Genomic DNA, 26171 nt, shown 5'->3' on the forward strand with positions numbered 1-26171 from the left:
CGGATGCTCAGGGGAACTATGAATATGTGCTGCGTAACTGGTAAGCAGTTGCACATGTCTGACCTGCAATAGAGGGACACCAACCTCCACCAGCACGCTGGTCACTGGACTCATCCTAAAAGCTCCCGTCACTAGTCGAACGCCACAGTGGTCAATAGAGTCGAGTAAATGCTGCACTGAAGGTGCTGCCGAACCATAAACCCCACTCCCATAGTCAATTCGGGATTGGACAAGGGCTCTGTAGAGCTGCAGCAGCATAGAGTGATCTGCACCCTAATTAGTGTTGGTCAGGCAATGGAGGGCATTGAGGTGCTGCCAGCACTTCTGCTTAAGCTGACGAAGGTGAGGGAGCCAAGTTAATCGAGTGATGAAAAACAGTCCTAGGAATCGATATGTCTCCACTACAGTGAGTGGATCACCATTAAGGTAAAGTGCTGGTTCTGGATGAAGGGTACGACGCCAACAGAAGTGCATGACACACGACTTTGCTGTTGAAAACTGGAAGCCGTGGGCTAGAGCCCATGACTGTGCCTTGTGGATGGCTCCCTGTAGGCACCGTTCAGCAACACCAGTACTAGAGCAGCAGTACAAAATGCGGAAGTCGTCTGCATACAGAGAAGGTGAGATGGAAGGCCCAACAGCTGCTGCTAGACCGTTAATGGCCACTAAAAATAGAGAGACACCTAATACAGAGCTCTGCGGGACTCCATTCTCCTGGTTATGGATGGAACTACGGGAGGTACCAACTTGGACACAGAAAGTACGAAGTGACAGGAAGTTTTGGATAAAAATCGGGAGGAGACCCCACTCATATAATGTGGCAAGGATATGACGACGCCAGGCCGTGTCGTATGCTTTACGTAAGTCAAAAAAGACAGCAACCAAGTGTTGCCATCTGGAAAAGGCTGTTCGGATGGCAGACTCGATGGACACAAGATTATCAGTGGTAGAGCGACCCTGGCGGAAGCCGCCCTGACATGGAGCCAGCAGGCCACGTGACTCCAGGACCCAACCCAACTGCCGACATATCATATGCTCCAGCAGCTTACAAAGAACCTTGGTGAGGCTGATGGACCAATAGCTTTCCACATAAAGCGGGTTTTTACCGTGTTTGAGCACCGGAATGATGGTGCTCTCCCACCATTGCGATGGAAAGACGCCACTGCACCAGATCCGGTTGAAGATGATGAGGAGATGTCGCTTGTAGTCAGATGAGAGATGTTTAATCATCTGGCTGTGGATCCAATCAGGCCCAGGAGCTGTGACGGGGCAATGTGCAAGGGCACTGGGGAGCTCCCAATCTGTAAATGGGAAGTTATAGGATTCACTGCGGAGTGTAGTGAATGAGAGGACATTCCCTTCCAGCCGCTGTTTGAGTGTGCGAAAGGCTGGGGGGTAATTCTCCGACTCAGAGGCTCAAGCAAACTGCTCGGCTATCACATTTGATACAGTAGATAACACACCACTTATGGTAACACCAGGGACACCTGTTGGGGCCTGGTACCCGAAAAGATGTTTGATCTTTGCCCAGACTTGGGAAGGTGACATATGGCACCCAATCATCGAGACATATCTTTCCCAATGCTCCTGCTTCCGTTGTTTGATAAGGTAGCGAACACGGGCATGGAGCCATTTAAAGGCTATGAGGTGCTCCAGGGAAGGGTGCCACTTATGCCGCTGTAGAGCTTGCCGACGCTCTTTAATTGCTTCAGCGACTTCCGGTGACCACCAAGTGCCTGCCTTACACCTTGGGCACCCTAAAGAGTGAGGGATTGCGTTTTCTGCCACAGAAACAATTGTTCTAGTCACCTGCTCAATCATCACATTGATGTTACCGTGTGGGGGAAAGTCAACGGTGACAGCGACAGCAGAGGTGAAAGTTGCCCAGTCGGCCTTGTTTAAAGCCCATTTGGGCAGGCATCCATGGGCCTGATGTTGGGTCAGTGACAGTAAGATGGGGAAGTGGTCACTACCACAAAGGTTGTGATGTGTTCTCCAGTGGATAGATGGGAGAAGTCCTGGGCTGCAAATTGATAAATCAATGGCCGAGTAACTACCATGAGCCACACTGAAATGTGTGGTGGCCCCAGTGTTTAAGAGGCAGAGATCGAACTGTGATAGTAAAGTTTCGACATCTCAGCCTCGGCCAGTAAATCTCCCAAAAGTAGGAAAGGTTTAGGGAGTTGATCAATCAGTGCAGCTAATACATTCTGGGGTACTGCACCATCTGGAGGAAGATATACATTGCATACAGTTATTTCTTGTCCCCGTCCTTATTCTGATAGCCACAGCTTTACGAGGGGTTTGAAGGGGCACATGTTCAGTACAAACTGAGTTTAGGACATAAATGCAAACTCCACCTGACACTCGATTATAGTTGCTACGGTTCCTGTAATATCCCTTATAGCCACAGAGGGCAGGGGTCCACATTGCCGGGAATCAGGTTTCCTGGAGGGCAAGGCAGATAGCAGGTGTAAAGCTTGACAGTTGCCGTAGCTCAGCCAGGTGGTGGAAAAAACTGCCGTAATTGCACTGGAGGATGACATCGGGAGACTGGGAAGGCATGGAACATTCAATGAGGCAGTTTACACCTCAGAGTCACCTGCTGCCACTGACTTATTGCCTGAGCTGTCTATATCCATTGCGTCTGAGGGTCCGGTGAGATCTAAGTCCTCAGTGGACGCCAAAATCTCCACCCCATCCTCAGACACAGAGCTTGTAGGTAGTGGTGGTGTGGGTGACACAACAGCAATTTCCTTGCTCTTAGGGGTTTTCTTTTTGGATTTCTCTCACTGCTTCTCGAGTTTCCCTGGCTGGGAGGACTTCACTGGCTCAATCTCCGGGACTGAGGATGAGCGTGAAGCCCTACGACCAGCTGATTTTGGCTCTAGAGCCACTGGCGGGTGTCGTCTTTCCCACTAGCAGAAACCTGGGAAGGGAGTGACCCAAGGGACCCCTTCCTAGCGAGAGAAACCGAAGAAGACTTACACTTCTCTGGCTGAGAAGTGGGAACGGATGTCCCAGATGGTTGGGGGGATGTTCCTACTGAAGTAGGTGGTGCAGGAGCAACAGGGAGGGAAATGTCCCCCAGCATCAAGGGGGCAGGTAAGCTGGAGAATCCTGCAGTCTGGCGAGCAAGGCGAATGGTGCTCTCCACAGTTGACACAGATAGGAGTATATGGAGTATTGGGATGTGATGGGCGTCCGCAATCTCAGCGTGTGATGCTGCAAGTACAGCGGGAAGACATATGGCCGAACTTCCAGCACTTAAAGCACCACATCATGGGAGGGATATAGGGCTTGTAGACCATCACCTTGATCTTCTCGGGCAATGTATCACCCTCAAAGGCCAAGATGAAGGCACCGGTGGCAACCTGATTATCCTTCGGACCCTGGTGGACAAGCCGGACGAAATGTACACCTCGCTGCTCTAAATTGGCATGCAGCTGGACTGCAAAAGAAGGTCCCCGTGAAATATGATACCCTGGACCATAATTAAGCTCTTTTGGGGCGTGATGGTTACAGAAACATTCCCCAGCTTGTCACAAGTGAGTAACTCCCGTGACTGGGAATAGGATGCTGTTTTGATCAAGACTGTACGTTATCTGCCCTGATGCCACCCACACCAACCAGGGGCCCTCCCCATAGGCAGGATGGCCATTGCCGAGAGTCCCGATGCCCCAGCAGGATGGGCACCTACCCCTTGGCATACGTGGGGAGTTAACAACGCAGGCATCAGCAGAGCAATCCCTGTGTGGTCAGGGGGCTACAACCAACAGTGTACATGGCGACCCCATCACAACGGGCTGGCTACCGTGCTGGATATCAGGTCCAAAGAAGTCCATGGTCATCATTGACGCAGAAAGGGACACTGCATAGTGCATGATGGGAAATGCAACAAGGAAGATGTCCTCGCCCAAGAGATGGAGAATGGGTGGGACTGTAATAGGTGCCCTTCCCCAATTGGCTCGCTCTTCGGGAAAAGTTTGAATGGAGGTCAAACCCAACAGGGGACCATCACATAAAGGCCAAAACATGTGATACTCCTTTTAGTCACCTCTTACAACAGGCAGGAATACCTCGGGCCTATTCTAACCCCCTGACCCACAGGGGGGAAGAAAACAATAAAGGACTTGCTTATTATCAAACAAATTACCATTCACTTGTAAAAAAAAAAAAAACTGTACCCATTCCTTCCATGTACATTTATGATATCTTTATTTTCTTATATAACAACACACTAACTGAGTTTCCAGAACAATTACAGCACTCACCACAGAGAGATGTCAGATTTTTTACACTTTAAAACTCTGTGCTCAGACAACTGAGCATACAGGGTTAAAAATTGGCAATCAAATAAAGGCAAGAGTGCATTCAACATGTAACTTGCTTTACTGGAAATTTCTCTTTACTCTCTAGTGTAAAATTGTTATTCTGCTGATGAATTGATGGATGATAATTTCACAGTTTGAACAAGAGAATTTTACTTTGTTTACATTTCTTTGTAGACTGAAAACTACATTGAGTTTTTTGTAACTGTAACACAGTAAAGTATGTAAAATAACTTTAATATTACTCACAGATAAATACTTCATTCTTATCTTGGCACATTCCATAAACAACAACTCAAATGATTTGGAAATTTCATCCAATGACATGAACAATTGTGAATGAAGGATGGTAAACTATTCACTCACAAAATTATGTTTTATAACAAAATACAAATGAAATGGACAACTATGCCCAAAGTTATGTTGTATTCAATCAAGTTAACATTATCTAAAAAGGACAAAACAATATCTACCAAACTCTAGAGTCAGTGGACAAACATTAAAGTACATACAGAATCATATGCCCAGTCATTAAGAAAAATAAACTAAAATGATAGAGGAACACTAAATTTTCACAATGATCAAGAGAAAAAGGGCCCACAGTCATTCCAACACAATATACACTACTGGCCATTAAAATTTCAATACCAGGAAGGACATCAAAGAACAAAATATTTCTTACTGTGCAGATACAGCATAGTAGGAAGAATACATGACTTAATTTGTAGGTGGTTTGGGAGTATACATGGTGCAAAATTTTGTATGCAGAGCTTCCACCTCTGATAGCAACAATGTCTATAACCTGGCTAATTATAAGAGTCAAATTCAGCTTGGATGACAGATACAGGTGTGTCTTTCATGCTCCTTCAACTCTATGCTAGAATTCATCAATCATAGTATCGGTTGAGACTTGGCACGCCAATCGTATGGCAACCCATGACCATGTGGTTTTAGTGGGTGAGAGAACTAGAGAATATGCTGGATACGGCAACAATCAAACACCCTCTGCATCGAAGTAGATCAGGACAGCAAAAGAAAGAGGCAACATGAAGTCTTGTTGAAAGATAACTTCACCAATACTTTGAAGGTAGGGGGCAGCATCAGCCTTAATGAGTCAGATATGAACTGGATGCTGCCCAAATAAACAACTATTTGAAGTAAAAGTCGTCATGTTGTGTGTTCCTGACTCAAGGTACATGATGTACCTGTATGATCCTGCATGGCCAATCATACAAGATGTGTGTCCTCACAGATGATAGTCATCTGGTGCCATGGCAGGTGCTAGGCCCATCATGTAGAAGATGCAATCTGGCGATGTTCACTCTCCTCAAAGCATTCACACACATATTTCCATCGTGATGGTGTACACAGAACTGAGACTTGTATGAAGAGACAACATGGCACCACTCCAGTGTCCAATGTTGTCATGGGATGCAGCAATGTTGGCACACCTCACACTGCTGTCATGTCAAGGGAAGCTGCAACAATGGTCGCCTTGCTGACAGTCCATGGTGTTCCAGACACTGTTACACTACCTGTGTGAGAGCTTGTCTTTCTGCAACCAAAACCATTTCCTGACTCAAGGTACATGACGTACCTGTATGATCCTGCACGGCCAATCATACAACATGTGTGTCCTCACAGATGATAGTCATCTGGTGCCATTGAGATCCCAAATGGCACCAAGTATAATCCTCCTCAAAACAATGATCCATATTCACCTTATGGCCACGGGATACCAAAACACACGAGCAGCAATATTGTATAGTCATAAACTGTTGTCTTGATAGGTCATGAGTGTGTTGTTGTCAAATTGCGATGTGAACTAGTAACTGTGTCTCCTTCTTACGTGACGCATAGCACCATCTTCCTCAACATTTAGCCGCAACTTCAGCATGATGATGATGATGATTGTTTTGTGGAATGCTCAGCTGCACGGTCATCAGTCCCAATTTTTTACAGAGTCCCATTTTTTTTACACAGTCCAATCTAGTCACTGTCATGAATGATGATGACGATGAAATGATGAGGATAACACAAACACCCAGTCCCTGGGCAGAGAAAAATCCCCAACCCAGCCAGGAATCGAACCTGGGACCCCGTGATCCAGAGGTAGCAATGCTAGCCACTAGACCACGAGTTGCGGACAACTTCAGCATGAGAAACATTTTGTGAAGTCTTTTTTCTTATATACAGAATACAGATGCGTTTACTCTTATCTACTTTGTCCAGTTCCATTGAAATGATAATCATTTGCACATCCAATTGTGTTAGTGCACTTTATGCCATTTTGACAATTACTGCATGCTGCTCTTAGGATGCTGAAAGTTCAGTGGCTAGCAGTGTTCATGTTAATTATTAAACAGAATATCATACATTAAATGTTCCTCACCTGTGCCATAAAATTGACAGATCTGATAAATCCACCCTGCTGAAAAAGTGATACACCAGTGAAGATGCAGGAGAAGAGATTTACACCACACATCATCTGTACTGAACTCATATTATATTGAGCAAATAAAGAGCCTTGCCAGTTTGACGTAAAGCTATCAAAGATCATATATGAAGCTAACAGTATAATTCCAGAAAATGTAGTAACTGTTGTACCTGCACAGAAAAGAACAACACATTGTTGGTAGTATACATAAGAAATAACTTACACAAAACGTCAGTGACAAAAAGTTATGGAGCTATTATTGTTGTTGCTATTATTATTATTATTATTATTATTATTACTACTACTACTACTACTATATCCTCTAACTTTTCAGCCCTTCCCATCATTATATGCTCTTTACACTAAATACAGTATCACTCTTAGGAGAGGCTTTACAGAGTGTTAAATATACTACACAAATGAAATATTTAATAGCAGTTTCTACACTAAATACAGAAAGAAGAAAAAAGTACAAGCACCAATGACTGTACAATGAAACTCCAACAGAGCTTCATATGTGATCAATAAATGAAAAGGGATGTAGTATTAAGTCCCTATGTGATCAATAAATGAAAAGGGATGTAGTACTAAGTCCCCCCCCCCCCTTTTTCTTTTTCTCTTTCGATAATATAAGGAGAAATCAAACACTTACCTTACCTTCATTTAAAATGACTGGGGAATCAAAGTTGTTCTTTTCCCTGTATATCTGACACTCCTTATTAAAATACAATGTCACAAGCACTACACATGAGGGGTCTAATTATCAAAATAGGAAGTTACAGATTTTTGGGGTTATGCCCCACTCAAAGTTGAGTTACAATAATGTTCCTTTACAGTCTCTAGGCGTACCTAATGGAGTCATTTCATGATAAGGTTAAATGTTTCACATACTACATGCTGATATATGTCTACCACATCTGTGTATAAACATCTATCTGATTGGAAGAGTGCCTACTATCTCACTTTTTCAGGGAAAGAATTGTGTACTGGCAACTCAAGGTTTTCAGATTCAGCACTGAACACTGCATCAAGAAGAACTGAAGCCATAAAACTGAAAAATGATATAAGTAATGAGCTGGAATAATTGCAGTATCAACAGGAAGAGGTTCAAAATAAAGTCGGTCCAGAATGAATTAGCAAGGACTTCAGGGAAGACTGATGAGGGCATTGTAACCTTAACTTGACAATTGGAGGAACAAAACCAAAGTCTTCAGAAGGTGGCATATGACTGTCGTCTCAGAAGTAATACACTTTTATGGAGAAATCTTGGAACCATAGAGCGAGAACAGGACATTAAACAGAATAAATATATGTAAAAGTCTTTTGAAAATGCCATGAAAAAGAAGTGCAAGGCTGTAGGAGACACATTAACAGGAAAGATATCTGCGGTAAGAGCAATGGCGGAGCAGCATCCATAGAATGTAAGATGTGTGGAAGGGTTCATTAAAAGAAATGCAAGTCATTATTGATGAATACAAACAGGGACACATTATTTTGTCAACTGAGAATGCAGCTACAAGTTATCTTAGTGCACAAAAGTTTCAGTAGTTCAAGCAACTGTGTAATATCACTCTGTAGCATTCATAAAACAGTTCTGCAGTGCATTCTTGAGTTTATGGACCAAAAAAAAAAATTAAAAGTGGCTTGGTTGGTGGATACCTGCAGAAAAAAGCAAATTCTTGGGCATCAAGGCTGCATAATAATACTATAAAAATTATCAAAAAGTAGACACATTTTTTCAACAGCAGTACTGGTTGTCAACAAAACAATGGGTAGCGAAGTCAACTACATTAAATTCAGTACAACATTAACCTATCAACTGCTTATTAATGGAATATAAAAAATGAAATTGAGGAAAAATTCCTATTTGTAGGACCTGGTAACAAATGAAGAATTAATTGAAATTTTGATTTTACAGTTGCCTTTACCAGTCAGAAAAGATGTCAAACAAAATAGCACAATGGTTAAGGTCCTGGCCTCATTTTTGAGAGGATGGGAGTACAAATCCATCCCGCAATCCAGATATAGATTTACTGTAGTTTCTCTAAAATGATAAAGACGAATGCTGGCATGGTTCCACTGAAAAGGGCGAGGCCAAATTCCTCCCCATTCTGAGACTGTAGTATGTCTAATGACCTTGACACTAAATCTTCCTTCCTTCTTTGTTTTAATAGAGGAATTGGTTATGGTTCAACATAGAGGTATTTTAGACATTTATTTACTGCTAGATGAAATCTACTGATTATGAGAAAAGAAGAGCTGAGTGAAATGATATAGAACAAGGACAAATGTATTCAGTACCATTGTGTCAAGATATTTATTTTAGATGGTCCACCTCTATGACAAAATATGTATGAAAGTAGAATAAACAAAGAGAATGGGAGAGAGAGATAGTGGCAATATGAGAAAAGTTAGCACAAAGGACATGAGAAAGGCCAACAATCCAAAGCACTATACTACCAACAATGGATCATGTGGAGGAGCATTTGACAGATAAGAAAGCTTATATAGACTTATGAAAGTTTCGAGTAAGAGACTGCTAAGAATGGGCCATGAAGATGGGTAAAATTATACTGGAGAGTCTTTATCAAGCCGCTCCAGCTTCACTGGGGTGGCATTAAGTACCTACAGCTGGATGACTTGTCTGACGTGGTGGTAATTTTATTTATGGGCCACTGCACAAGTTATGATCAGAATTCAGAGAACAATGTATCATCACTTTCATATAAATTAAACAATTTAAAACATGCATGCAAGGAAAGTTCTCAGAAGGTATGAATGTTAGCTGTTCCATATTTAATTTGCATTTGGAGTGGTCTCTCATGCAAAATGATGGCAGCTGCAAGCTACTGCACCACCCAGTAGTTGCAGAATCAGTTTATCTATTAATGAACACTGTATCAAAATCCTTACAGTAGTTCCTGAAATTAGCTTGAACATGCAGACAGAACCAGGTCAGGGACATGAATTTATATATGTTAAGATAGATATAGCAGATTAGTTCTGATCAAATAGGACAAGATTTAATCAACAGATAATAAATGGCAACTCAAAAAGTATTACATAATAAAAAATCAAGCCCACATCAACATAACTTTACACCTTCTTTTCTGAATGAAGATTACTTCTGAATAACCTTCTATCTGTAAAATTTTGCACATGAATAGATTGGTAAGAGTTTGACATTTTCAATAAAAAATGGGTATTGAAGCTGGTAATTACTGTTCACATGTTTCATGTGAATTTGCTAAGTGAAAATTTTTGTGCGTCACTTGATAACACTGTGACCTAAATAAATGGAGATTCAATGGCACCACTGACTTACTCAATGATTTGAATACATTTTTGACTTTTTGTAATCAGTTGCAATAATCTCTCTGTGTGTTGGCTGCAGTCAGCCATATAAAGAGAAAAATACATACGATACTTCAAGATTGCTGTTACATGAATTTTTAACAAACATATTAAAATGGCCTGGGTAATTTTAAAGGACAATGTTATATTGCAATTCCATATTTTAACAGAAGTATGATTAGAGAAGTGGGAGTAAGGGTAATGGTCTGCATAAAAAATGCAGAGAGCAGAGGCAGTTCAAGATGATGATAACTTGTAAGTGGGCGAAGAAAATGGACATTCACATTATTCTCAAGACAGTTACAAGAAACAGAGAAAAATCAATGTACCGTTGAATTCATCAGAGATTGAGCACTAGCTCAAATTGGCTTCTTTCAACAACAGCCCTATTTTGTTGAAGTGGCAACAGAAAAATCTATCTTGGGGTGGCTAGAGGGGGATTTGAACAGTGCTCTTCCTGAATACAATTCTTAACTATTGTGCCACTTTGTCTGATGATTTACAGGACAGATGCAAATTTTCTGAAAACAGAAAAAAATATCTGTAACTGATCTCATGTTTCCAGAATGAATTTTCTCTCTGCAGTAGTGTGTGCACTGATATGAAACTTCCTGGCAGATTAAAACGGTGTGCTGGACCATGACTCAAACCTGGGACCTTTGCCTTTCACAGGCAAGTGCTCTACTGACTAAGTAACCTGAGCATCACTCACACCTCATCCTCATAACTTTACTTCCGCCAGTACCTCATCTCCTACCTTCAAAACTTCACAGAAGTTCTCCTGGGTAGCTTGCAGGACTAACATTCCAGGAAAAAAAGAATATTGTGGACACATGGCATAGCTACAACCTGGGGCATCATTTCCACAATGAATTTTCACTCTGCAGTGGGGCATGCACTGACATGAAACTTCCTACTGAACTGAGTGCCAGATGGGGATCTAATGTAATATGGAAGAGAAGTTCATAGAAGTTCAATGTGGAGTTAGTACATTGCTATTATTGTAAGCAGTGAATGTAAAAGATTGAAGAGTGAGGGACTGAATTACTCTTGTGAGAATAGCTTTTGAAATACACTGCTGAATAAGCTCAAGCATGTGAAAGGTTTTCTATAAACAAAACAGAAACTACAGACAAAGTGAAAAGACCTGGTGAAAAAATGTATCAAAATGTGGAGACATCTGCAAAAATGTGTTTCCACTAAAATACAATGTTACATAAAAGAAGAAAATATACACACAAGATAAGAGCAGAGTAAAACTAAGTTGGAGATTACAGACATTCCATTAAAGGAACAATAATGATACTGCTGCTACTGCTGCTGCTGATGATGATAATAATAATAATGTTCTTTTTGTGTTTCCGCCTGTGTGAAATTTGGTATGTTTGTTCATTTAGTGGTTTGGCATTTCTCTGGCTGATGGAAAGATACAGGTACCATATCTACGTGATTATAAGACTAGATTTTATCCCCCCAGTTTGTCACTTGAAAGAGACAGTGTCATCCTATGTTTGCAGATTAAACTATTGCTGCTGAGGTTAACATTTTTACTTTGTTTAACAATGCATATAGGGGTTGTCTTACATTTACAGATGAAGCTTTGGCTATTGAGGTCACATGAAGATCTATTTGGAAGGGCAGGGCTGCGCAAATGATACTCACCTTTAAACAACCTCAATATTTCCCAATGCCCTGAAGCACTTGACACATTATTGATGTTGCTAAATCAATCACGTGAAATCTGAGGGTTGGGTTGGGTTGTTTGGGGAAGGAGACCAGACAGCGAGGTAATCGGTCTATTCAGATTAGGGAAGGATGGGGAAGGAAGTTGGCCGTGCCCTTTGAAAGGAACCATCCCGACATTTGCCTGGAGCGATTTAGGGAAATCACAGAAAACCTAAATCAGGATGGACAGACGCGGTATTGAACCGTCGTCCTCCCGAATGCGAGTCCAGTGTCTAACCACTGCGCCACCTCGCTCGGTTGTGAAATCTGACTCATGTTGTGCTTGTGCAAGGGATATGCGAGAAACTATGAACAAGCCACTACAACAATCAATAGCTCCACTTAAAATTTGACAATTTTATGAAAGATGGGAGGAAATAGTACCACATTCTATCATCTTACAAATTCTTACTGTATTTGAACATGTTTGCAATAAAAGTTCTCATACATGTACAGACACCATGTACAAACATTATGCTGCTGTTGAAGTAAAGGTAACATTCAAAAGCGAAAATGTTGACCTTAAAAAAACATTACATGATTCTGAGCCTAGATCAGTATTTTATTTGGTTGTGAGAGATTGTAATGATTTATAACAAGGGTTGCAAATGAGAAATTTGGTCACTGTTCACAAATTAGAATACCAGGTAAAAATGTCGCCAGCTTTAGAACATGATGCTAACATTCAGTTTAAACAAGAATGAAAATTTATCAAGAATGAAATGTCTAACAAAAAAATTAATCTTATTAAACTGACTGTAATTGTTGTCACAAAAATAAATGACAGTGGCAAGACCCGTATTGGAGATGGTACCAACAGACATCAGTGAATGGTGGGATGAGCACAAGTTTTGTGACTGGAGGGAGTGTGATTGTGATCTTTTATTTATATATTAGTTGCAGTGTTATATACGATTTGCACCCTGGAAGATATTGCAGTTCATGTTTCACAGTTGCTCAAGTACAGCACTATGAAAGGCTTGTAGGGACAACAGTGAGACCAACTTGGCTGAGAACTTGAGTGCAGGAAACGGAGTAAAGAGTGGGCGGCAAATTACGTCATGTTGGCCAACCATGAGAATCTATATTGCATCTTTGGCTTCTTAGGAACATCTGTCATCTTTACACCGCAGTTTACTTGAATCCATTTGTAGTCAGAGTGGAACTGGCTTTAGAACTGGACAAATGCTCAACAAGAGTATTTGTTTCAGCAAGAGGTATTGAAAGTCTCCATGGGGGCCAGTAGCATACTTATATGTTTCATGCTGCAGTGCTGTCAATGCCAACTGTGACATAAGATACAACAAGAGAGGTGAGGAGTTAGCTGCTGATTTTATGAGAGAGTACCGAACAGATGATATATTTGCAAACAAGAGACACTGTAACTTTCTCACACCAGTATAGAAATGAAATCCAATATGTACTCAGATGAAACCAGCTTACCCATGGTAAGCACAACCTCAGAAATCACAACACATTCAGAAGAAATAGCCAATACTTGTGACAATGAAGAAATAAACTTCCCAGCTCTGTTTTAAGGATGATGATGATTATTATTATTATTATTATTATTAAAAATGGCCTGCAAATTAATGTAAACCATCCCTTTTCATTTATTTTATTTCTCCTTGTATTGTCAAAATGTAGAAATCAATAAATGGCTTAAATTTAGGATAGGTATTATGTCAACTTCTTAGGCAGATAGTTTATGTCAATAAAACAGTTTGTAATTTTGATTAGTCAGAATATGTTAAAAATAAATTTTTCTCAAGAAGCTTCTTGGAAAAAAGGAAGTTGTCTTATACTCGGGAAAATATGGTAAATTTTAAAATTCTCTCACACACAATGACAAACTTTCAGGGTATATGGATAAAACTGTTAAGACGGAGCTGTAACACAGGCTGGATCAGCACTAGCTGGTCAAACCAGTTGGGGGACCAGCTGAGGTATCCTGGTACATACCGAGGCTAATACCATGTCTTACATACCGAGAGTAATACCATGTCTGTCAGCTTGGAGTACACCTAACCATTCATTATTACTGTAGTAAGAGGAAAAAAGGCATCATATGACACAGTCAGTTATTAGTAAGACAGTAAGTCAAGTGGAAAATACAATAAAGTGTAATTTCGCGACTGTGGACTCACATTCAAACAGTGACAATTACTCAAGGAAGATTTTAGTAACCTTTCATTTGGATGTATGCTAATTCCAATGATAATTCTTTGGATTTTTATCTCCACAGAATTCAGTTGTCGGATGAGATATTACAAGAGGAGATCATTTCTTAAATGTTGTGGAAGACAAGCCCCTAAATGTGAATCCTAAAACACAGGCTTCAGATTCATTATGAATACGTATTTCAGGAAAGTTATACTCACCCATCCCTTTGCTGAATGATGTGCTCCCAATCAGGAGTAGCCACATGTCCCACACATAAGCAGAAGATACTTCCCATTGTACCACTTATTAGGGCTCCTTCCTTTCTGTTCCACTAGCATACGGAGTGCAGGAAGAATGATTGCTTAAATGCCTCTGTGTACACTATAATTAGTCCAATCTTGTGTTTGCTGTCCTTATTGGACTGATATGTAGGGGGAAATAGTATTTTCATAGGTTCATAATGGTATGGGTCCCATATACTTGAGCAATATTCTAGAATGTGTCACACAAGTGTGCTGTAAGAAATTTCCTTTGTACTTTTCCCCAGTATCCTACCACTGAACCAAAGTTTGCATGCTGCTTTACCTATATCTGAAGCTATGTGATTGTTCCATTTTGTATCCCTACAAATTTTTACACACAAGCATTTGAATGAGTTGACTGATTCCAATTGTGACTCAATGATATTGTAGTCATGGGATAAAAGCGCAAGACCATAATTTTGTTTGCTTCGCTGGTTTCAGTATATTGTAGCATTATATGGTACAGTCATTAAACAAATTTAACACTCAAAGTTCAAGTGATAAACAATTTTTGGAGTTCCCATAATAAAGTCTTTTCAAGTAACTTCTACCCACCCTGCTCCAACTCTCTCAAGAAAAGAATGGGTAAAAAATGTGATGAGCAGTTGGAGAGGGAGTAGGACAGTGAATTCACAGGAATGAAAACTGGTTAGCTACACGTCGAACAAAAACTGGAAATAAAATGGGAGCACTAAGAGTCTCTTTTCTTTCATTTACGTCAGCCAAAAATCTGAAGGGAATTATCACAAAACCTGTTCATCCCAGTAAATGCAATTTTTAAGACAAAAAAATATAAACAAAAGCTGGTGCTACAAAACGCAAATTCAGGAAAACTACCACCAATCATCAAAAATAAAAAAATCATCAAAAACAACTAACTTTTAACTGTATTTCTAAAAATCAGCATGTTAAATATAAACTAAGAATGATGAAACATATACCTTTATCATCTGAACTTCCTAATAGGAAGAAAGTCATGCCTAGTGATATCAAGAATGCTGTGACATACTCATAATATTCATATTTTGCACGGGAAACAATCTTTCCCATTATCATAACTGGAATGATTTTGGAAGCTTTGGCCAGTACCTATAAGAAATATGAAAATAACTTTTTATAGAACCATAAAAGAAATCTTAACAGTCAAAATGGAGTAATCAAAACAGAACATTTCTACATTATATGTACAATCTGCAAATCAAAGTGAATGGCAGACAGTGATTATTATTGTACCATATGTTAAGTTCTTCTCCCATTTCAGTCTCAGTCGGAACTTGGGAACTGAGACTGGTTGGATCACCCTCACACACACACACACACACACACACACACACACACACACACACACACACACAAGGATCTGAGTAATTCTGTGAAGAATTAAATCACAAACTTTGATCTTAATTTGTCTTTGTGAAGATATGACTGTGAAATGAAGATGTTATTAGCCTCGCATGAAGATGGTGTTGAAATCAATGAAAGGGAGGAACGTTAGTCTTTAACATCACATTGATGACACTATCAATATTAGACACCAAGAATAAGATCAAATAGGCAAGGACAGGGAAGTAACCAGCTGCAGGCTTTCCAAACGTACCATCCCAGCATTTGCCTTAATCAATTAAGAGTACTAATGAAAACAATCTGGATACCTGGATGAGGATTTAAACTCAGCTCTTCCAAAACACAGGTCCAGTGTTCAAACCATGCACCACATCTGAAATCATTGAATTTGGTTTTTCTTATGCTGGTATATGTTGCACAATAACTCAAGTGTCACCACGAAGTTGGTGAGGATTTGTTAGGATCCTGGTCAATCATCTTCAATGATTAAGAAATTCACAACTAAATTCAACTTGCCCATACTTCCCTTGAAGATGATCTATGGAGGAAATTCAAAAACCACAACTACGACAAAAACTCTTGAGAAAGTGCACAAACTGGAATTGGACAGTCAGTGATTAAAACTGTGTGACAGAATTAGCCACAGCGTGCCAAATGGCACGTGAGCACAATGTGCGGTCCACATCTCAGCTTTGCTCCATACCTCTTGGAAGTACTTGGTACAGCACAACTTTTCGTTTAGCATTGCGGTGAGCCATTTTTAGGTCAGCACGACTTTCTGTAGTTTGGCATAATCACGGTGTTAGCACTGTTTACCCTTCTCTATTTGTTCATAGTATAAAAGAAGTTCACAGGTCAAGTAGCTGTTTGCACAAAAAGAGGGAGTCTAGCAATCTACCATCACAAGCCTTTAAAATAAATGGTAATGACAGGAGAAAAGATATGAATGCTCACTCAACGTCTATTATGCAATAGAAAGACGAGGACAGAGTAAAAAATTACAATGAGTGACAGATGAAATTCATTATTCTGTACATCAAGCAACAATTTGTGCTAAATTTGCAAGCCATGGAGCATGTGATGCAATTGGTGGTATTAATAGAAAATTTTATGAAGTTGCATACATTACTCCACTGTCTATTGCAACAGCTTTTGATGGAATTAAATAAAGAGTACGGAGATTTTAAATATGACTGCAAAGAACATTGGTTAATGCAAGGGACATGCCTGGAATGATTATTTGATTTAAAATCCACTACTATTGAATTTACGAAGGAAAAAAGAGAGCAGGGATGAAAATTAGAATGTCCGATATTTATTGCAGACCTCATATTTTAAGAGGGCTTGGCTGAACACTGTCCACAGTAATGTAGTACAAGATGAGAAACCATTTACTTCTGGTTTGATAAGGATGCAGTTAAAAAGAAACTCACAATGTGGAAGGGCCAAATTCTGTCAGAAAATACCACACGTTTCTGCAAGTTCACTGGTGTCAAAGATAACATGAGGTTTGAAGAAATGAGTGTGGCCTTGAAATAATTATGACAATAATTTTTTAAACATTTTGATGGCACTGCCAATGTTTCATCTTTTCTTGAAACCATTTGCCATTTCAGTAGAAAGTGTCCCTGTACATGTGCGGATGGAACTGACTGATCTGCAAAGTAATCACTGTTTAAAAGACAAATTCTTTTACATTAAAACTGTCCAGAAGTTCTATGTTGTTTTCCTTGGGAAGAGTTTCCATGTCTTCTGAAAGAAGTTGCATCATGATAAAATATTTGAGCCACATATGTGTGTGAGAGGCTTTTTATGACTCTGAAACTAAATAAGTCACGATTCTGTGGCAAGATGAGTGCATAAAAATCTGTGAAATTGTCTGCGTCTGTCCATATGCTGACAGTTTGTGCCAAATAAAAATTATATGTCTTCAGCATGCCAAAAATAATTAAATACCACTGAAAATGTGTTTCATTTGTGATCTATGTTGTTGAGAAATGTGAAATATAAAATCAAACTGTACGCAGTGTGACTGCATTGCTATCTAAATGTGGTGTGTCCACAGTGGGCTCTTCTACCTCCCTCCACCCCCCCCCCCCTCCACACACACACACACACACACACACACACACACACACACACACACACACACACACACACACCAGACAGCGAGCCATCGTGGTGGAGGAAATAAGCAGCCAGGCTGAGCACTATGGCACTTGTGTGAGGGCACAGTCTGGCCAACCTTGCTGTATAACAGCTGATGCAATAAGCATATCAGGAGAAACTATATGGAACATTTTATATGAAGAATTCACTATGAGGCCTTTGTTGAATGCTGACCAAAAGTATACATGAGAATAAAATGGGATATTTAGAAAGAATCAGTGTATTTTTGTAAGCCATTTCATTACTGTGGATGATGTGTGGGTTCACCAGTTTATGTAATAAATGATACAGCAATCAAAACTGCAGGTGGAAGGCAATGGCCCTGTACTAAAAAAGATGAAGTTGTTTTCAAGTTGTCTTCTTCTTATTATTATTATTATTATTTCTTTCTTTCTTTTCTCAGACGTTATGTCTGGTCAAAAATGAAAAGTGACGCAGACCTTGATCAAGCGTGACTTCCTTTTAACTGTACGGTATATGTTATATTGCATTTAGGAACTTTCGGGTAATTGAACATGTATCAATAATTACGGATTTCTGTAGTTGTATATATAAGTTTGGATGTAGCTGTATTGCATTGATGTACTGGTGGATATTGTGTGGTATGACTCCTGTAGTTGATAGTATAATTGGTATAATGTCAACTTTATCCTGATGCCACATGTCCTTGACTTCCTCAGCCAGTTGGATGTATTTTTCAATTTTTTCTCATGTTTTCTTTTGTATATTTGTTGTATTGGGTATGGATATTTCGATTAGTTGTGTTAATTTCTTCTTTTTATTGGTGAGTATGATGTCAGGTTTGTTATGTGGTGTTGTTTTATCTGTTATAATGGTTCTGTTCCAGTATAATTTGTATTCATCGTTCTCCAGTACATTTTGTGGTGCATACTTGTATGTGGGAACGTGTTGTTTTATAAGTTTATGTTGTAAGGCAAGCTGTTGATGTATTATTTTTGCTACATTGTCATGTCTTCTGGGGTATTCTGTATTTGCTAGTATTGTACATCCGCTTGTGATGTGATCTACTGTTTCTATTTGTTGTTTGCAAAGTCTGCATTTACCTGTTGTGGTATTGGGATCTTTAATAATATGCTTGCTGTAATATCTGGTGTTTATTGTTTGATCCTGTATTGCAATCATGAATCCTTCCGTCTCACTGTATATATAGCCTTTTCTTAGCCATGTGTTGGATGCGTCTTGATCGATGTGTGGCTGTGTTAGACGATACGGGTGCTTGCCATTATAGTGTTTTCTTTTTCCAATTTACTTTCTTCGTATCTGTTGATGTTATGTGATCTAAAGGGTTGTAGAAGTGGTTATGAAATTGCAATGGTGTAGCCGATGTATTTATATGAGTGATTGCTTTGTGTGTTTTGCTAGTTTCTGCTCGTTCTAGAGAGAATTTTCTTAAATTGTCTACCTGTCCATAATGTAGGTTTTTTATGTCGATAAATCCCCTTCCTCCTTCCTTTCTGCTTAATGTGAATCTTTCTGTTGCTGAATGTATGTGATGTATTCTATATTTGTGGCATTGTGATCGTGTAAGTGTATTGAGTGCTTCTAGTTCTGTGTTACTCCATTTCACTACTCCAAATGAATAGGTCAATATTGGTATAGCATAAGTATTTATAGCTTTTGTCTTGTTTCTTGCTGTCAATTCTGTTTTCAGTATTTTTGTTAGTCTTTGTCTATATTTTTCTTTTAGTTCTTATTTAATATTTGTATTATCTATTCCTATTTTTTGTCTGTATCCTAGATATTTATAGGCATCTGTTTTTTCCATCGCTTCTATGCAGTCACTGTGGTTATCCAATATGTAATCTTCTTGTTTAGTGTGTTTTCCCTTGACGATGCTATTTTTCTTACATTTGTCTGTTCCAAAAGCCATATTTATATCATTGCTGAATACTTCTGTTATCTTTAGTAATTGATTGAGTTATTATTATTGTTCTTATTATTATTATTATTATTATTATTATTATTATTATTATTATTAATGATCACAGAGGAACACTGGCATTTTATCTGACAGGAGACTGACTGAAATACCTGTCCAGCCATCATGATTTGGATTCTCCATTGTTTCACTAAATCACTTCAGGCAAATACCTTAAGCAGGCCATGGATAATGTCTATCCACCTCAATCCTCCTCCAACTTAACTTGTGCTCTGTCTCTTAGGGCCTCATTGTCAATGAGATGATAAATTCTATTTTTATTCCCTTGCAGTATCAGCTATGGGGAACTGATGAAACAATAAAGACCGTTTATTACTGGAAAGGTTTTTCATCAAGTTGGTAGTTTTGAATGACCATTCACTGCAACAGTATTTTTATATCATACTGGTTTTATATACAGTGTTGTATCATACACAGTTTATTTAAATCACTGGTATGCAAGTGGTTTTAAGTGTCTTATGTAAAACGGGGAACAATGTCACACTGAAACCAGACTGTCGACAAGTGTTACCAGGAGCTTCTGCAATGTTATCTGATATACAGGCTGCGTACAGTAGCCAGACTGGAGGATATTTTTTTCCTTGTACACTTGAGAATATTGCCTCAAAAACTTTGACAGCAGAGTTTAATGGGGAAAAAAGACTGGTTCTACTAAAGCTAGATACCGTTATTTTTTAAATATTTTACTAAAATCCAATGATCTAAGGATAAATTACTGTGCACAGGGAAATAAATCTGGATACTTATGAATTGGACTACTTAACTGCCACTAAAATGCATGGATACTGGTTGCTAACAATGTGGCCAAAATATTACAGTATTCTATTGATCTAAACTTTACTTTTAAGCAATTAATTATTGGCAGTTATGAGGAAACATATAAAGGAAAATGTATATAAAATTGTACAAATACTGTTCTTGAACGAAGATGCTGCATTTGCATGTAACACTTGCAGCTTTTCAATTGTGGTTTGAAGAACATGATAAAATTCTTCACCACCTCTTTCTAGCACAATAATGATCTCAATATTATTGAACCACTATGTCCATATTACACACAAGCTGTGAAAATATATATTTTAACCAAACATTGTATCCTCTCTAGGGTGCACATTATTAACTGAATAGACACTGCAGACTCTGGAGACACTGGAAGGTTTCAGATCAATTATATAATGGTAAGACAGAGATTTGAAAGAAAGGAGGGAAGATAAGTGTTTAAAGCAATTCCAGAACCAGATTTCAAAATGTATGACATTCACAGAGGCATATGTGGACTCGGGCCATAGTTTATTGGTTATGAACTGTAGATTAAAACTGATTAAATTACAAAAAGGTAGAAAATTAAGTAGATGGAACCTGGATAAGCAAACAAGAACCAGAGGTTGTTGAGAGTTTCAAAGAGACCACTAGGCAACAATTGACCAGAATAGGGGAAAGGAATTCAATGGAAAATGATTGAGAGATGCAATAGTGAAGGCAGCAGAGGGTACAACAGGTAAAAAGTCAAGGTGAAGTAGAAATCCTTGAATATCATATGAGATATTTAATTTTATTGACAAAAGGATTAATATAAAAATGCAGCTAATGAAGTACGCGAAAAGTAATACAAATGTCTAAAAAATAGGACTGACAAAGTTCAAATGAGTAAGCAGAAATGACTAGAGCAGGTGAGGGCAACTGGTGGCATGTAGGCCATGTGCAGCCCACTAAGGGTTTCTGCGTGACCTGCCAAGACAATCAGCAAGATCACCCTTGAACCAGATTTCCTTCTTATGTGCAACCGAGGACTTCCACTTGGACGGCCATGTCAATACACATGTGCACTGTAGAAACTAATCACACAAACAAAGTTAACACTTGGAATAGTAGCTTATGTGAGTTATTATAAAGGCATTTTCAATTTAATTATTGGCATGCAGTCAGATCACACTGTGAAAGACATATTTAATGCTGTGGCATTATGTGACTTTTAATATTATACTAAAAAAATTCTATGTATGAAGAAATTTGCTGGAAAGATGTTTCCTACATCTAGATTCACATATACTTGTGAAGCAAGTTTTTCTTGCTTAAAGAACAACAAGAAGAAGAGTAAATGAAGGCTCCCAGGTGGTCTTTGACAGACAGTAACTCGCAAGCTGTGATGGGGATCTCAACAAGCAATCTCACTGATGATTTAAAAATAAAATAAAATGTAGAAAACAGTAATAGGATACATTTGCCTCATTAAATTGTTTCTAAGATTAAATCTGCTTGCAGCTATAGATGATATTACATTTGCATGATAAATAAACTGATTAACCCTTTCGCTACGGTGAACTTCTATAGAAGTCAGGAGCAAATGTGCTGCTCAGCCTGTGGACTACTGCAAACGTCACGTGCAGCCCATGCTGCCCGGTTGGTGGACTGCTCCACCTCACATCATGTTTCTCCACTTCACTAGGCTCGACTTGTGTGGAAATTTGACCTATGCACCATCTAGCGGCTTTGTTCAAAGTCTGTAGTTAAGAACAGAGTCACTAGATGGCAGTTGCAGTCAGTTTCAAAGTGTTGGTTTCACATGAGTTGCAATGCTCATTTCCCGCTTTGTTTCTAATCTGAAATGACATTTTGTTAACCTCAATTAGTTTCCACTAGAAGTGACATGGCAGATAAGCAATATACTGTGGAGGAAGTTTTTTCTCTCATACTGGGTAGTGACTGAAGATGAAAGCAAATCATCATCGAATCTGACTATGAACACGAAACACCTATTGCAGCTGCTTCTTCATCAGGTAAATGTGCTACTCCAGCTGTTCCACTGACATCCCCCGACTTGGATTTGTGCACTGACGCAACACACAATATCAAAAACATGTGTAATTTGTATTAATACTTTCCCGAATAAATATATAGTACGAAGTCCAATAATTGTGATAACACTGCGAATGTGAAAGCAGAACAGACTAGTGCCGTGGGCAGTGCGAAAAATGCGCCGTACAGCGGGCACGGCCTGGCGCTCGTCCACAGTGCACGATGCAACAATCACAGCACCAGAGTGAAAGGGTTAAAACAGCCACTATTTTATTTATATTTGTTGATTTATGGTAAAATTTATACCTTTCCTGAAGTTAAATGTTAACTAATGAATGAAATCATTTTAGAAAGAGTGGCCCTCTGCTAAACTCCACTTCCACAGTGTGGCCCCTGAGTCAAAACAATTGCCCACCCGTGGGCTACAGGACAAATGCAACACTACAGAAGTATGCATAACCAGATGAAAGCTGTATCAGCTATAAATGAGGCCTCTGTAGAAAAGAGTAGCAGCTGTATGAATATCAAATGCTCAGCTGGAAAAGCAGGATGTAGCAAAGAAGAGACAGCTGACATGAGTATATAGAGGGGCTATACAAGGAAAATGAAAATGAAGGTAATATTATGCACTGAAAGACCTAAGTCAAAACAAGAGTCCTGCAGTAGACAACATTCCCTCAGGAGTGCTGATATCCTTCGGAGAGCCATCCAACAAAAAATATTACACTTGGTTCGAAAGAGATGATACTGGGAAGGCCCTCAGACTTCAAGAAGAATGTAATAGTTCCAGTTCTAAAGAAAGCAGTTGCTGACAGGTGTGAATATTACCGAACTATCAGCTTAAAAATATTGACTTATATTATTTACAGAAGAATGGAAAAATTGGTAGAGACAAACTCTGGGAAGCTCAGTCTGATTTCCAGTTGACTGTAGGAACACGCAAGGCAATGCTGATTCTAAGACTTATAAGAATGACAAACCTATGGTCATAGAATTTGTAGACTCAGAGAAAGCTTTTGACAATGTTGACTGGAATACACTCTTTGAAATTCTGATCATAGCAAGGGTAAAATACAAGTAGCAAAAGGTTATTTAGAACTAGACAGGAATCAGACAGTGGTTATTAATTGAAGGGCATTGAAGGGAAGCAGCAGTTGAGAAGAGAGAGAATCCAGGGTGCATTCTACCCCCAATGTCATTCAATCTGTACCCTAAGCAAGCATTAAAGGAAACTAAAGAAAAATTTGGAGAAGGAATTAAAATTCAGGGGGAAGAAATAAAAACTTTGTGCTTTACCCAAGACCTCGTAATCACGTCAGAAGTGCAATGGACTTGGAAGAGTAGTTGAACGGAATGGACAGTGTCTTGAAAGATGGATATAAGATGATTATCAATAGAAGCACAACAATAGTATGGGATGTAACTGAATTAAATCAGGCAATGCTGAGGGAATTACATTAGGCAATAAGACATTAAAAGTGACAGACAAGATTTGCTATTTGGGCAGTAAAATAACTGATTGCAGAAGTAGAGAGGATACAAAATGTAGACCGGCAATGGCCAAAAAGTCGTTTCTGAATAGAAGTGAAAATTATTGACATCAAATATAAATTTGAGTATTAGGAAGTCTTTTCTAAAGGTCTGGCGTATGACCTTGTATGGAAGTGAAATGTGGATGAGAAGTAGTTCAGAGAAGAAGAGGAGGGATTATTTGAAATCTGGTGCTACAGATGAATGTTAAAGATTAGAGATGAGTAGATCATTTTGTTATATCCTAGCCAGTAATGCCACCCGAGCCCGCTGCCAAAAGGTTGGCAGCATCAAAGTCCGGACGCCGTCCGCATAAGCAGCGCCAGCGAGACAGGAAATCGCCGCAAGTCTGCACGCGCCACCGCTGGCTTCTGGTTTCTTAAGCGCTGGAGTTGCGAGCGCTAGGACAGTTCTGTACTCGCCGCTCAGTTGTATACTCGCCACCGAATTGTGTACTTGATCTCTGCAGACACGGAGTTCACTACTGTGTTTCTGTATCTTCGTTAATAAAGATAAGTACCGACTTTTATTTAATCAGAGTGTTTGGGTTTTCATCTTTCTGTTCACTGTTCCAGCGGACCGGACGGCCCGCTATTAAAAGTGTGGCGGTGACTTCGTAAGCCGTTTCTACAGCGAATTGTTTGTCGCTACGAACGCCGCCACAAAACTGGTGACGAGGATGGGATTCCGAACTCGTGTGCAGGGCTGGTTCAACTTGTTTCTGGTTATACTAATTATAGCGATAAAATTTTGGGGGCTGGTTTAATTTGTGTTCAACTATGTCTGCCGAATTACAACAGTTGATCTTGTTACAGAGTCAGAAAATACAAAGTCTGGTGGAAGCAATCGCCAAACAAGAGGCTAATCCTCCAACACAAAAGGAACAAGCACAGGCAGCACCGCCTTTCCGTGCTTTTGATGCATCAAGAGAAGAATGGCGAGAATATTTCGCGCAGTTGCAGGCGCACATGACAGTCTACAAAATCACGGGTACTGAGCGGCAGCTTTATTTAATTTCCACTGCAGGCGTGGAAGTCTATCGACTACTTTGTAAGTTGTTCCCGGAATCCAAGCCAGAAGCTTTAGACTATGACGTTGTTGTTAACAAGCTTGCTGAGTATTTCGAGTCGCGAGTTCATGTGGCAGCAGCCAGATTCAAGTTCTTCAGATTAAAGAAACTGCCACATCAATCTAATAAACAGTGGTTAACAGATTTACGGGGCCTCACCCGTCAGTGCCGATTTAATTGTGTGTGTGGAGCTTCCTACAGTGATGTCATGTTACGAGACGCTATTACTCAAAACATTGCAGATTCTCGTATTCGTGCTGCTATATTAAAGTTGCCTGACCCGTCATTAGAGACTGTGATGAACATTATTGAAGCCCAAGATACTTTTGACTATGCTGAGTGTGAGTTAGATCAGCCATGTATTTCTCAAATTGCCTGTGCTAAGCAAGTTATGTCACGCCTGCGGCCCCACCGGCAGAGTCAGACTGTAAACACTAGCCGGCCGCGTCAAGTTAAACACATTCGTCAGCCGCGTGTGCAAAATGATAGAGTTAAGTCTTGCCCTAAGTGTGTTCTTGCTCATCCTCGTGAAAGTTGCCCGTTAAGAAACGCGGTTTGTCACTTTTGTCAAAGGAAAGGACACATCCAGACTGTTTGTTTGCGTAAACGCAAGAACAATTCTAGTGCTGCCCAGCCCATGGATATTCATGTTCTTCAAAGCCAGCCCGCCCAGAAGGTCGCGTTTAAAGACTCTTCCACGGTTCGTGTGGGTAATAAACTTGTTCGCAATAAGCCACCCACCCAGCCCTCTGCTATGCGACCCAAGCGTAATTCAAACGCTGTAAAAAGTAATGTACAGACTGCAAGTGAAGCGGGAGTTGTTGTTCCACCCGCCCAACCCACGAGTTGTCGTAAGCAGCGAACACGCGCTAAACACGCTGATTTTGTGTCTTCCGCCTCCACTGCACCGATCCAGAGACAGTGTAATAAACTATTTGTGAAGCTACGCATCCAGGATAAGACCTTCAATTTTCAATTAGACACTGGTGCG

The 26171-nt window shown here is 39.7% G+C and overlaps 1 protein-coding gene across 1 annotated transcript in view; it reads right to left on the reverse strand.

Annotated features, from left to right (window-relative positions):
- The window catches only part of LOC126248393 (adenosine 3'-phospho 5'-phosphosulfate transporter 1), a 101444-nt gene that overhangs the window by 43949 nt on the left and 31324 nt on the right, over positions 1–26171 (reverse strand). The window contains exons 5-6 of the mRNA XM_049949343.1: positions 15254–15401; positions 6724–6938 (exon numbers count right to left, since the gene is read on the reverse strand). Of these exons, the coding sequence (XP_049805300.1) occupies positions 6724–6938; positions 15254–15401 (363 nt within the window). The remainder of the gene's footprint in view (positions 1–6723; positions 6939–15253; positions 15402–26171) is intronic.

This window comes from Schistocerca nitens, chromosome 3 (assembly GCF_023898315.1).
Source record: "Schistocerca nitens isolate TAMUIC-IGC-003100 chromosome 3, iqSchNite1.1, whole genome shotgun sequence".
Taxonomy (NCBI): Eukaryota; Metazoa; Arthropoda; class Insecta; order Orthoptera; family Acrididae; genus Schistocerca; species Schistocerca nitens.